At 40.2% G+C, this 14,636-nt stretch overlaps 1 protein-coding gene across 21 annotated transcripts in view; it reads left to right on the top strand.

Annotated features, from left to right (window-relative positions):
• The window catches only part of ABI3BP (ABI family member 3 binding protein), a 260,542-nt gene that overhangs the window by 221,912 nt on the left and 23,994 nt on the right, over window positions 1-14,636 (top strand). For all 21 annotated transcript variants that reach the window (XM_030940138.1, XM_030940197.1, XM_030940157.1 and 18 more), the window contains 4 exons: window positions 7,524-7,601; window positions 9,375-9,467; window positions 12,868-12,996; window positions 13,527-13,595. In XM_030940138.1, coding sequence (XP_030795998.1) covers window positions 7,524-7,601; window positions 9,375-9,467; window positions 12,868-12,996; window positions 13,527-13,595 — 369 coding nt within the window. The remainder of the gene's footprint in view (window positions 1-7,523; window positions 7,602-9,374; window positions 9,468-12,867; window positions 12,997-13,526; window positions 13,596-14,636) is intronic.

Raw genomic sequence — 14,636 nt, 5'->3', positions numbered from 1 at the left:
CAGTTTTTAAAGTTCTTAATAACTCTGTAACTGAAACTTATAACTCATTCCAAAATCAAAACTTCAAATGTTTCTAAAAATAGTGAAGACTTTTTCACTTTTCTAAACCTAGTCTACTAGTTACTATATATAATCTTGCTTCTTAAAAAGATCCTGATTAAGTATAAATTGAGTGAAAACAGTAAAAACAGCTATTTCCCCTAATTTCAAAATACTTTTTATACACAGACTGGTCTTTGAACTGTAATTAGTTGGTTTTTAAGTTTATAATTTAACAAGTACCATTAAAAAGGTTTTGAATAACTGCATCTGTTAGCAATCTGGAATATGAAATTTAAACAAGAAATATTGAATCAGAGCAATTTGCATTTGGTTACCCTGGTTATAGTCATTAATGTTTTCAAGTCATTCAGCTTAAATAACATAGCTCTAATCTAGTCAGATCTATGGGAGTAAGTATTACGCTAGAAAAACTAGGATACTGATCTGATAAATATTCAAACACCCAACTCCATGGATAAATGGTAGTTATTTAGATGCCTTAACATAGAATTGTATTATTCCCTTTAAATATTTCTAGTAGTATAACTCTTGTGTTTGCTTAGATAAAAAAATTAGAATTTATTTAATGCATATATATCTGATTAACCCATGACAGTTCTCTAATGAAAAAGAGATGTGAATAATACCTAGAGATATTTAGTCTAAAAATTATTTAGCTTTGTTTAAGAATGCACTTTTGTACTTGATTATTACAGTCTCTGAATTTCTAGGAATTCACTTCTCTTCAAACCAAATGATGAGGCCAACACTATAAATTTGTGACTCATGAAAAGCAAGAAAGCATCCCAGTATCTATTTGTGCTCATCTACTCTTTTAATTCTTCCCACTGTGGGATTAGATCGTGCTCAATTTTTCAGATTGACATCAACAATCTGGCTGTAAACAGAGCCACCTTCTCTCAGATCCTTTTGGGAGGAAGGTGGGTACAAATTGTTTAATATTCAAATAATTCCTTGAAGTGGCATAAGTAAAATAAAAGAAAGCACTTAGATGTCAACCAAGCAAATGAAAGAACAAGTAAAGTAGCTGTGATCACACTTGAAAGCTACTAACCTTTGCCGGGCGTGGTGGCTCACGCCTGTAATCCCAGCACTTTGGGAGGCCGAGATGGGCGGATCACGAGGTCAGGAGATCGAGACCATCCTGGCTAACACGGTGAAACCCCATCTCTACTAAAAATACAAAAAATTAGCCGGGTGTGTGGTGGGTACCTGTAATCCCAGCTGCTTGGGAGGCAAAGGCGTGCTCCAAAGCCCACTTGTATTACAAATGAATATCTATTACCTTCTTGTATACATAAAGTCAACTTTATAATAATTTATCCAACTTAGCTTTGGAAGAATAATACAGCAGGTCTTTTTCAATTTAATTTGTCAGTTGTTGGGAGAAATTGGGCTGGTGGGCACAGGTAGACAAAGCTGAGCTCACTGTTTCTTCTTTCTTTACTTCACCTCCATGCCCAACCAAAATTTTTTGTGCCCCATCTATATTCTTTTATTTGTCAATTGGGATCCCCTGTCAAGGAAGGACTTGCTGCCTACCTGCAGGGAGTGAGGTCAGCAGACAGCATCCAGCTATCATCTCCCTCAGAGTAAGCTTCAACCAGAGAGCACTGAATGGAGATCTGGGCAGTACATCTCCATGTCAGCCACAATAATTCATAGCAACCAAATGGAATTCATCCTGGGAATGCAAGGTTGGCTCAACACTCAAACAAATTAGTGTAATTTACCATATTAACAGAATAAAGAAGAAAAATCATGATTATCCAAGTAGATGCACAAAACAACCTAGACAAAATTTTCAGTTCATCCCTAATGAAAGCTCTCAGGAAAATAAGAATAAAAGGAAGTTTCCTCAATCTGATAAAGGGCATCTGTGAAAAAGCTACAACTGCCAAAATTCGTACCAGCAGTAGTTGTGGCCGAGTGGTTAAGGCAATGGACTAGAAAAAGCTGCAACTAACACTGTACTTAATGGTGAAACACTAAACACTTTTCTCCTAAGATGAAGAATACAGCAGGGATTTCTATTTTCACCACTTCTATTGAATATAGTAGTGAATGTTTAGCCAATGCAGTAGGCAAGAAAAGAAGTAAATGGCATAAAATTCAGAAATTATAGATAACATGATTATCTATGTAGCATATGATTAAGAAAAACAACAACTCTCAGATATTTGCCTGGAGAATACTACTTTAAGAAACTGGTGAGGAACAAGTGTTTACAAAATCTCTCCTCTCCAGGTTATAGACTTACCTGAGTCCACCTTCCTTTGATTCTGCATAGTTTTGATCAGATTTCTTTATAGAAATGCAGCTGTATACAAAAGTTTATTTTCTTCTCTGACATAATTCTACTGTCACATCCACACTTACTTTCAGCCTCTGTTGACTCTTTTAATGCATCATTTTTGTGTTAACTGATTTCATGTTCAACTTTGACATCTTAGAATGTTTATCTTTATTATCCATCTCATATACATTTTCCTATAGTTTTTCTTGCTGAAGTTTTCAACTCAGATATTTCACATTTAAAAAAATTAGTTGATAAAGAAGTGTTTGTGATCTATAGGACATACTCTTTTTAATTTTATTTTTAAAAATTTATTTCAATGGCTTTTGGGTTTTGTTGTTACATGGATATACATGGATGAATTATACAGCAGTGACTTTAAGATTTTAGTGCACTTATCACCTGAGTAGTGTACACTGTACCTAATATATTGCAGGTTTATATCCCTAGCCTTCTCTCACCCTCCCCCTTCTGAGTCTCTAATGTTCATTATATCACTCTGTATGCCTTTGCGTACTTACAGCTTACTTCCCACTTTTAAGTGAGAACATCCGGTTTTTGGTTTTCCACTCCTGAGTTACTTCACTTAGAATAATGGTCTCTAGATCCATCCAAATTGCTGCAAAAGACATTGTCGTGTTCCTTTTTTATCACTGAGTAGTATTCCATGGTGTATATATACCAAACATTTTCTTTATCCACTCATTAGTCAATGGGCACTTAAGTTGGTTCTGTATCTTTGCAATTGTGAATTGTGCTGCAATAAACATACATGTGCATGTGTCTTATTCATATAATGACTTATTTTCCTTTAAGTAGATACCCACTAGTAGGATTGCTGGGTCAAATGATAGTTCTACTATTCGTTCTTTAAGGAATCTCCCAACTATTTTCCACAGAGGTTGTACTAATTTACATTCCCACCAGCGATGTATAAGTGGTCCTTTTCCCCACATCCACGCCATCATCTATTGTTTTTTGACTTTTGATAGTGGCCATTCTTGCAGGAGTAAGGTGGTATCTCAATGTGGTTTTAATTTGTAGTTCCTATAGGACATGTTATTTACAGTTTTAGACCACCTAAAGTTGTGCCCTTAGAAGGCTTATAAAAAGACAAACAGATTCTGAGGCCTAAAGACTACAGACCTTTGACTGTTGAGGTCTCTATAAAAATCTCATGATTCCATAAGCCCCAGGAATATCTTGAGCCCAGTATATCTTATTTCACAACATCATTATATTTTACCTGACGTATGTGTATTTTATACATGTATGTGTAGATAGATATTTCTCTACCCCAAGGTCAGAAAGTAGCCTGCCAGAGGTTGAGATCTAAAGTGGGTCATTTTTCTAGCATTCTGCTTTTCCATGGTTTCCAGAGACGTGTCTCAGCTTAGCTGATGTGTCCTACCTATTAAAATCTCCTTGAGACCTGCCTACAGAGATGCAACAAGCCATGCACACACAAGCCATACAGCCCCACAGGCCAAATCTGGCTCACTGCCTGTTTCTGTAGATAAAGTTTTATTGAAACACAACTAGCTTTCACATTGTACTGTGTACAATGTGTATTGCTTACAAAGGTACTTCTACAGTACAGTGGCAGAGTTGAATAGTTGTGACAGGAACAGTATGGCCCACAAAGGTGAAAATATTTCTTGCCTAGCATGGGGTTGGCAGACTGTTTCTGTAAAGGATAAATGTTTTCAACTCTGTGGGCAAAACAGTCTCTTTCACAGATATTTAATTCTGCCATTGTGCTATGAAAGCAAGCACAGAAAAAGTTTGCCAATCCCAGTGCTAGAAAATCTCTCTGACTTTCTCCCTGAGGGATGTTGTGCAGCTATTTTTTTCATTCAGCCAACATTTATTGAAAGCCCATCATATACCAGGCAAAGCATAATTCTGAAACCACCTTGGCACATGTGATTTGGCAGATATTGTTAAAAACCTGAGCCCTAGACTCCTTTGTCTACACCTTAATGAGGGAACCACGATTTACTGCCCCCACATGAGTGTGCTGCACGAGAATCCAGTCCCCTCAGGCTGAGGAATGTGTTTTTCTGGGCTGTAACTAAATCTTCCAGCCTGCTGGCTCCCTGCCCCTGGCTTTTTAGCCAGGTGCTAAGATTTGGGACAGGAGCGCAGAAACCAATCATCCATAAATATCACCCCTTTTTGATCACAGGGAATGAAGTCACTGGTACATTTAAGAACTGATTTCCAGTTTACCCTGTTTGTTTGCAAAGTTTTTGTTACCATGGTTAAAAGTACCCAAATTGTTACTTCGTTTTGGACGATAAATTGCTGAGGGGTGAACTATGCAAATCCAGAGATTTTTGGAGGACTCCCATATGGCAGTTGGGGGCTCATTCTGAGGCTCAAGTCTTGGTGCTTACAGAGCTGACTCTGCCCTTTAGAAGATATGTTGGTTAATCCTGCCTGAGGGAAAAAGAAGTCACAGCTTGGGCCAGACTATCTAATTGGGTGCCAGTTCCTGAGAATTCGTTCTCTTCAGTATCTCTTACTGATTTTCTCCTTTCTCTTCCCATTGCCTCTCTGCTACCTTTGGCCTTTCATTTGCTGTCCTCTGACTCAGGGCAAGAGATGTTCTCGAGTCTCTCCGGTTCTGGCCTGGGTGAAATGCCTAAACCGCACCTCGGTGCAAGAGAGCAAGTCCAGAACAAGAGCTCAGTCTCTTATCCCCAGATCTTTCCAGTGAGCCACATAGCTGCCTTTTGCATGGCCCTTCCTGATGCTTTCAGGCACCACTGGCTTCTAACCATTTCTAAAGGCTGGAGAAAGTCCAGTTTTGTAGCTGATTCTCTATTTGATTTGGGAACTTATATCTAAGGATCATAAGAATATGATGCCTCTGTCTCCACCTACATAGAAAATGGCTCATTTCTTCCAGTTCCTCTCTGGATTAAAAAAAGAGGGCTAGGGAATGTGTTATCTTTGGTCTTATGTATAATGTAACTCTGCAAAATCTTAAAAGTGGTAAGAATGAAAATGGGCGTTTTAAATGGAGCAACTAACATGTGCAAAAGCTTAGAGGTAGGAAATTACGAGCACGTGTGGGAACCTAGCTCTAGGTTAGAGCTCCTAGATTTCTGACCTACCAGCCCCTGTGACTTGGTGGATCTGGATATGCCTGGTCAGTGACTGCTGTCAGCCTTGGACTGTTTTCTGAGTCCCAAACACCCGTGGCATGACTGGATAACACATGCTTGCCAGCTATGGCCATTTAGCCCTCACACAGTGGTGGCAGCTCAAGTCACCCAGGAGACAGAGTAGAGAGCTTTAGAAATATATTCGCTCAGAGTTACTGTGATGAATAGCAGGGAGAAAATGATCAGAGGACAGTAAGTACTCTGTGCTTTGCCTCTTAGTGCTGAAGAGATAGGCTTTGGATCCTGGCATCTGTAGGCCTGAATCCCACTGCTTCTTAGCTGCGAGACCTTGGGCACATTGCTTCATCTCCCCTTGCCTTGGGTTTTCTCATCTGTGGGACGTAGATTGTATTCCACACACACAGGGTTGTAAGGATTAAGTCAAATCACGAATATGTAAGGCACTGGCACAGTATTGGATCAAAATACTTTGGTTTTCAAGGGCAGGAAGATTTGGAAAAGGGCTCTAAAGAAGGGTCTACTCAAGACAACAGCCTACTAGCCTTCTAGAGTATACAAAACTTTTTGTTACCCTGGAGAAATCGTGGTAAATCAAACCTTGGCAAGCCAAGTTACCCAGTGCCCCACATGCAGGTATTCTTCAATTCCTTGTGCTGTTCACGGAGTAACCACTCAAATGAGCCATTTCCCTTCCCCACTACCCCTGACAGTGAGACACAGGAGGAAGGCTAATGAACCATTTGCTTGTGGCCTGCCTATGGGATTAGTCACAAAAGTTATTGCCCCCAGAAACATTTTTTTCCAACCACAAATAAGCTTTAATTCATGATTCTGTATGTAATTTCTCCATGATTTTATATATTTTATCTCTTAAGCAGCAGAGGATGTGGGATTGCAATATTAGGTTCATCCCCTGAATGTCATAAATTAATGTGCAAATGTCATCTTATTTTGGGGAGGCAAAGCTTCTGTTGTATATTTAATATATCTGCCCACACATTAAATGGAATCGAGTATATAATATCCCCAAACAGTTTCTGGAACACAGTGAGCCCTCAAAACAGGGTTGCTGTCATTGTTAATGTACTAACTAGTATATTAATGTAAACATTTCATTCCTATTTTTTAATATGTAAATTACAGTCAGGTCCTCAAAGTAGTAAGAATTCTTTTTTAGGACAGGTCATTATTTCTGAAGTGATTTTTATTGTTGAACTTCTAAAAATGTCTGTTTCTATTCTTTTATAATGAATACTGTCACCCAAACCAAGGAAGATTATTTTATAATATAAAAGAATAATTTTTAAAATATGACAAAAACCTAATTAGTTCCCTTTGGAATTGCTACCCAAAGTCCAAGCCTGGGTATTTAGACAAATGGCTAGTAATAACCATGAGATTACTGAGGGGCTTAGGAGACAAAATAACACACAACATGATTTTCAAATCAGTTTCTTTCAAACAGTAATTTAGAGTTATAGGCCTGCCCAGGGCTAATTTACAAATCCCAAAAGATCATTTGTGGCCTCAATAGTCTCATAGCTAATGCCACTCCAGGAATAATTTTAAAGTCAATTTATTAAGTATAAACCCAAACACACTGGAATTCTAAGGTGTGGGTTTTTTTAATGGGCATAGAGGGATTGGAAGAAAAAAAAAGTTTTTGAATTACAAACTGTACTGATGAATATTGGCAAAAGGTGGCCAGTTACCATAAATGAAATCCCACCTGGTGAGGCAATACCACCCAGTAAGGCAGTGCAGGATGAGTTTCTTGAAAGATTTGGACAAAACCGCAATTTACCATGAAATGCTAATTCTACAGAGAAAACATCACAACTAGTGAATGTAGGGTTTTTATTTTTTTCTATAGCCAGATAGTAGAAGCCCGTTAAAATGTCTTGGCATAAAAACACCAATGTGCCTGCTCTGCAAAGAATGTACGTTATTACTGACAACTCTGCAAAGTTCCCATGGAACATGTTTTGTTTAAATATACGTTTATTCCCTTTCATTGTCTCTGCTCATAGGAGTCAAGCAAGCACCCAAGCCATCAGGTGCTGATAGAAATGTATCAGTGGAGTCTCCCCACCCCACTAAGAAGCCAGGTAAAGAATGATATGCTGACTTTTATGACAGCTCAGCTCTGAAACTTGTATGGTAACTGCGGTATCATTTATTGCAGCAAAAACAGCAACATCCACACAGCCCCCAAAGTATCAGAACCATGCATACAGTGCATGGATATTACTAGGAAAACATTTGGAATATTATATTTGGAGGAATTAAAAGTGCTCCATGCACAAATTAAATATTAATAGGAACTTCTGATGTGATACTAACTTAATCATTACTTTCTATAATGTTCTGAGGGGCCATAATGGGCACATGCTGCAGAATCACTGTGGTTTCCAGTTTTGATGGTGTTTAAGTTTTGCTCTTGTGTAATTTATTACAATATTTTTTTGCCTGAGATTACTTATGTTCCTGATTTAAGAGTATGTTCTATGTAATAGGCCAAAAGTATGAATCTGGTGACTCAGAATGCCTTTGGATTGAATAAGGACTTTTATTAATGTCAATCACCAGTACACTCTTGAACACACACACACACACACACACACACACACACACAGTCTTTCTCTTACTAGTATACCAGGCGTTTTCCTGGATTGACAATTTTTCTTGGAGATTTTAAAACCAACATATATTATACCAAAAAAAGATATAAATTGTTTAACTATAGCACAAGACTTAAAATGCGGGTTAAAGTGGACTACTCCAAGCACCTTTGACCTTGCCAACCTTTCTGCAAATTATGAAAAGGTGCCTGTTTACCCCACCCTTTAGGCAGACAATGAGAAAAGCAATGCCCTTCCTCTGGGCTGGCAGCCTTGCATGAGAGCTCATAAGTGGATGAACAGAGCAGGTGCTAAACTTTGTCCCCCACTTATACCTCCTGGGCCAGTGTCTTTGTGCAGTACACAACTACCACAACGGTTCACAGTGAGTCTGCTCCCCACAGATACAGACTTATTCCAGCCATCAGGGTTACCTCAATGTAGTCTTTGAGAAGTTCTAAAGGGTTTTAATTACAGTTACGTAATAGAGCTGAGAATGGAGTAAAACACCCACAAAAGGAGAAAATCTATGCTTTCACAATTTAAAACTAAAATGGCATAAGAAATTGTAGGCTCAAATAAAAGGCAGCTGAGGATAATAAAGTTCAGAAGTGCTCCTATTAAGTCTACATGGAAAATGAAAGATGTTACATTCTATACGTGTATATAGCCTTTCCAAAAGTAGGTATACCTATGTACAGTCATCTCTTGGTATCTATGGGGGATTGGTCCCAGGATTTTCCTCCGATACTAAAATCTGAGGATGCTCGAATCCCTTGTATAAAATGATAGAGTGTTTGCATATAACCCATGCACATCTTCCCATATACTTTAAACCATCCCTATATTATTATAATACCTAATGCAATATAAATAGTTGTTATATTGTATTTTGTGTTTTGCTGTTGTTGTATTGTTATTTTTATTGCGGTTTTTAAAAAAGTTTTCCATCCACAGTTGTTTGAATTAACTGATGGGGAACCCACAGATATGAAGGGCTCAACTGTATATTCGTCTATAATGAAGACGTGTTTTCTATATACTGAAGTGCTTTGTTGTCCCTGGGTACATTACCAACATTAATTTATAGGAATATCAGAATATATTATTTGTGTGCACTTTTCTGTAGAATCTATTCTCTGTCATCCAACTACTGATTATCCAACATTATATTTTATTTTTAAAAACCCTGTGTTTTTTCCGACAGTGAATCTTTATAATGACTTTATCTAAAATACAATCTCTTATCCACAATCCCAGGGACTCGTCGTCCACCCTTGCCACCCAGACCTACACCCCCACGAAGAAAACCTTTACCACCAAATAATGTCACTGGAAAGCCAGGAAGTGCAGGTGCGTTAGTCATGTAACTTCCTTCTCCCACCATGATTTCGGTTTTACTAGCCAACGTAAACTCTTCTTGGTGTGCTAGCAACAGGCACACTACTGATGTGTGTGACACGTTTGTGTTGGCCCTGAAGACTAGACACTAAATGATGGCTTTCAGGACTTATAACCTGACTCTTGGAATGAAAGAAGGAAACCATCCCTCTGCATATGGGCAAATTTGCTTCCTAGATGTCTGAGTGCTTGGAGCCTAGACTGAAGCTGACTCGGGCCCTTCAACAAATGGATTATTTTGGACAAGATGCTGTACATTGCCAAATTCTGTTCCCATAAGAGCAGAGCAATGTAAAAATGACTTTCATGGGGGGCCGGGCGCGGTGGCTGAAGCCTGTAATCCCAGCACTTTGGGAGGCTGAGGCGGGCGGATCACGAGGTCAGGAGATCGCAGTGTACATCAGGAGATCGACACCATCCTGGCTAACAATAGATGCTCACAATAGATGTGATGACTTGTCATTGACTTATTCTGTCTCCTGTAATAAAATCCTGTATGTCCCACTGAAAGCTCTCCTATCCAGCAGCCTTCATGCCAGGCCTGGTGTTGTGGTGCTCAGGGGAAGATTTGGGACTAAATTATTCAGGGTGGCTGAAAGGCCTAGCCTGTGCAACAAGACAGGAATACGTTTTGGAGGCAAGCTGCCTCTTACTCCATGCCTGGGCACACACATTGCTCCTCCCTATAGAATGATCCTTTCCAGGCTGGGGATACTCAGACTTCATCCTTTTCTTTAAACACCTTCCCTAACTCCTCAAGGTCGTCTTGGCACTGCTTCTCTGTTCTTGTCCTTGACATACACCTCTGTTAGAGCAAACAGAAAATTGTTTCAGACCCATTTGTTTGCATACTTCTCTTCCCCTACTAGACTGTGAGCTCTGTGATGACAAAGTCTTTTTTTTCTCTGAATTCCCAGAACTAAATCCCATGCTTAGCACATAGAGGATATTTGATAAGTAATAACGAAGTGAAAAAAGGAATGAAATTGAGTGAGTAAAATTGACCCAGTTCAGACGGAAGCTTTACCTCATACTCAGGGCTCTTCACCTAGGACCTGCCAGCAAATTGCTGCATGTTCCCCATCTTTCCTCCCTCTATCCAGAACACTACTTCTTAAATATTTTGTAGGTGGAATCGGGATAAAAGTGCTAAAACAGCTGTGAAAGATGGAAATGATGTGGATCGCCGTGAAAAGGGATTGAGTGTCACTATTCTCACAGGATGAAAGGAGGCTATTGTGTTGGAGCTTGTAGGATGTCCCATGCGCACAGTGAACTCTAGGTCATTTTCCCACAGCTGAAGGAGGAAGCAGCCTCCCGTCCATGCCTCTGGTGCCTATCTGAGTCAAGGCCCAGTGACACGGCCTTGCTAGGAGACTGGGCTTCACCATCTATTGTAACCTGGGGCAGCTGTGACTTGAGCTCCAGCGGCTTGCTGATCAGACTGGATGAGCCACAGGGTGATGCCTGAGTATGCCACTTGGGGGCCCGCTCCAGAGCAATGCTGTGAGGCTGTGTGCCTTAAGGAGCAGTTTGATGGCCTTGGTGTCTGCCATATAAACCCTGGTTCTCTCCTGTCAGTAAATGTAGCTTTGGTACAGCCCACCCAGCCTGAAGAAGAACTGTAAGCACATTCCACTTCTGCGATGAACCCTAGTCCCTGCTCTCCACCGTCACCCTCCGCCATTCACCTCTCACTCCAGGGAAACAGCTGCACTGAGGAGCCAAACAATAATTGAGGGCACTGGGACAGATGTGGCCTGATTAGCATCACAGAAAGTGTATCTTGAATTCCAGCCCCATTTCCTGGAGTCCTCTGAGGCTCTCACATGTGTCTGTGAGCACAGTCTGGGGCTGCCATGTGACATGTGCCACTTGCCCTCAATCTCCAGATCTACCCAGGCTTCTGAGTCCCACTCTCCTCACCAGGATGAAAATGCTATGCTATGCCAGCATTTCCGGTTGACTCTGCCAACTCTGAAAAGCCCTGTGGACTGCAGTGCAACTTCTCTTGGGTTTTGCTTGACCTCTTATTGTGGCTCATACCCACTAGGGTCAGGAACATGCATCCCTGGAGGCCAGGCCAGAGGCCCATCTGACTACTCAGCCCTGATTCCATGCCAGGCCATAGTCCTTGGGACAGGCTCGTATCCTTTGACTCTCTATTGCCCAAGAGTGACTCCTTCTTCCAAGTGGAACATAAAATTCAATCTAGTCTCCTTTCGACTCTAAACACCCAGACTTGCCTGAACCTTGGGATGGATCCAGTTTTAGGGACTTATAAGTGTTTTAAGAGTGGAGGAGTCAGGCCAGGTGCGGTGGCTCAAGCCTGTAATCCCAGCACTTTGGGAGGCCGAGACGGGCGGATCACGAGGTCAGGAGAGCGAGACCATCCTGGCTAACACGGTGAAACCCCGTCTCTACTAAAAAAAAATACAAAAAACTAGCCAGGCGAGGTGGCGGGCGCCTGTAGTCCCAGCTACTCGGGAGGCTGAGGCAGGAGAATGGCGTGAACCCGGGAGGCGGAGCTTGCAGTGAGCTGAGATCTGGCCACTGCACTCCAGCCTGGGCGACAGAGCCAGACTCCGTCTCAAAAAAAAAAAAAAAAAGAGTGGAGGAGTAACTGTTGAATATAGCAATCAGGGTAGCAGTATACTGGCCGCCAGGCCAGAATCATGGACATTAACCCTAGGAATCTTTTTCCTTCTTTAGCCATCTTCCAGGCTTGCCACTGAGTCTCCCTGACAGCTCTCATGTCCACCCCTTCCATCCAGTTCCACTGCCTTTGCTGTAGTTCACCTTCCTTTCTCTTGCCTACACAACTGACTCAGTCCCTAAAAATAACATCCAAATCCTTGGTATTCAACTTCTTTCATGATCTGCCCTTCCTTGCCCCTCCACTCTCAGCTCTTATTGTACCCCTTCAAGTTAAACACACCAGGCTATTGCATGCTGCCCTGATGTGGTTCTTGTTATAATCTCTGTCTATAATACAGCTCTTGTCTCTACCTACTAATTAGTTCTCCTCTATTGGCACATCCTCTGTGAAGGCATTTCTCTGCCTGATGCAACCCGACAACCCTCCATCTTTCCTCACACACATAACCACTCCCTCTTCTTACGTGCCCCTCTGTGATGTTATCTAGTACTTTTTCATAACGTCTATAATTATGCTTTGATATACTTGGCTCACACATCTATCTCCACTAAGAATCAGGTCTTGTTTTCTCTCCAAGGCTGGTCTATAGTGCCAAGCCACATGATAAGTGCTTAAAAACATTTACTGAATAAATGTTTATAGAAACTTGGCAGTGTTCCTGTAAAGCCTGACTACTTTGGCTCTACATTACAGGAATCATTTCATCAGGCCCAATAACCATACCACCCCTGAGGTCAACACTCAGACCTACTGGAACTCCCTTGGAGAGAATAGCGACAGATATAAAGCAACCAACAGTTCCTGCCTCTGGAGAAGAACTGGGTTCGTATGGCAATCCATTCTCACTGGATACTTAGCTGTGAGGTGCAAAAGACTTTAAATGGTGGTGGGGATGGGAGAGTCTCAGTTTGAGGTCTTCTCTTTTACTCCATTTTATTAATATGGTTGTTTTTAATTTTAAAATTATACTTATTTTCAACACTTCCTTATAGAGTATTGTCCTTCCCTTAGCAGACCTAGAAGAAACTGCCTAACTTTGGTTCATAAAAAGATCTAGACTACCTAATGCTACCACTAACTCACATTATTACTAACTACACATACCTTAAGTTATTAGTACATGTTAACCACTTGGTTATAATTTGTAATTCATTACTCACACTATAGAACACCTTGCAGCAGGACACAACTAAAGGCCTTATATTGTAGATGAATATGTGTAATTTTAAAAAATCAAAATTGCAAGCAGTTTACAAGGAGAAATATTGAGTATCTTTAGTCTGCAACGTTTTCATTGTATTGTGAAGCTTTTTTATCTTTTGCCAAAATTGTTCATTATTTTCCATTGTCAGAAAATATAACTGACTTTAGCTCAAGCCCAACAAGAGAAACTGATCCTCTTGGGAAGCCAAGATTCAAAGGTATGTATGATTGGCTGTGAATCTCACATTTGAAAAGGCTATTTTTGGTAGGTGTATCAGCCAGTTATTGCTGTGTAACAAACCCCAAATCTTAGTAGCTTACTATAATAATAAGGATTTATTTTTCATGTGTCTGCAAGTCAACTGGTGTCAGTTGATCTAGGATGTGTTTAGCTTAGTGGTTCTGCTTCTAGCAGCAGGTACAACTGGGCCTCTTGTGGGTTGGAGTCAGGTTCACCCCACATGTGTTTACTCTGATTCCCAAGATGAACAACCAACAATGACCCAGGGAAAGCCATTTTCATAACAAGGCAAAATCAAGACGGGGAGTGTCCAAATGCAAAACCACATTTAAAGCTTCTTTTTGTGTCATATCTACCAATATCCATTGGCCAAAAAATGTCACACAGCCAAGTTCAAATCAAGGATTGGGAAGAATACTTCTCCTGTGGACATAAAGAATAGTTTTGAACAACAGTCTACCACAGTAGGAGAGATATGATATAAAGCCCAGTATTTGCATTTATAATTTTTTTCTGAAATGTAACATTTGATGAATTTTAACATATGCATATACCCATGAGATCATCATCACAATCAAGATAATAACACATATATTACATCCAAAAGTTTCATCATGTATCTTTGCAATCCCTTTCTCTTCTTTCTCCCACTCAATCCCCCAGTGCCTACACAACAGGCCTGCCATACTATAGTATGTACTTTATGAAATTTTATATGAATGAAAACATACTGTATGAACTCTTTTTGTTGTCAAGCTTCTTTTATCAGCATAAATATTTGGAGAGTCATCTATGTTGCTGCATGTATATCAGTAGTCCATTCCTTTTTATTGCTGACTGGTATTCTATTATTTGGATATCCAGTAATTTGTTTCTTTAGTAAATGTGTTCGTGGCATTGCAATTTTTTTTTTTACTGATAAAGCTATTATGTCCATTCATGTACATGTCTTTGTATAGACATACGCTTTCATTCCTTTGGACAAATACCTAGGAGGGGGTGGCTACATGGCATATAA

The sequence above is a fragment of the Rhinopithecus roxellana genome, chromosome 1 (assembly GCF_007565055.1).
Source record: "Rhinopithecus roxellana isolate Shanxi Qingling chromosome 1, ASM756505v1, whole genome shotgun sequence".
Lineage (NCBI taxonomy): Eukaryota > Metazoa > Chordata > Mammalia > Primates > Cercopithecidae > Rhinopithecus > Rhinopithecus roxellana.
Note: the sequence above shows the minus strand (reverse complement) of the source record. Positions and strands in the feature narration are given on the sequence as shown.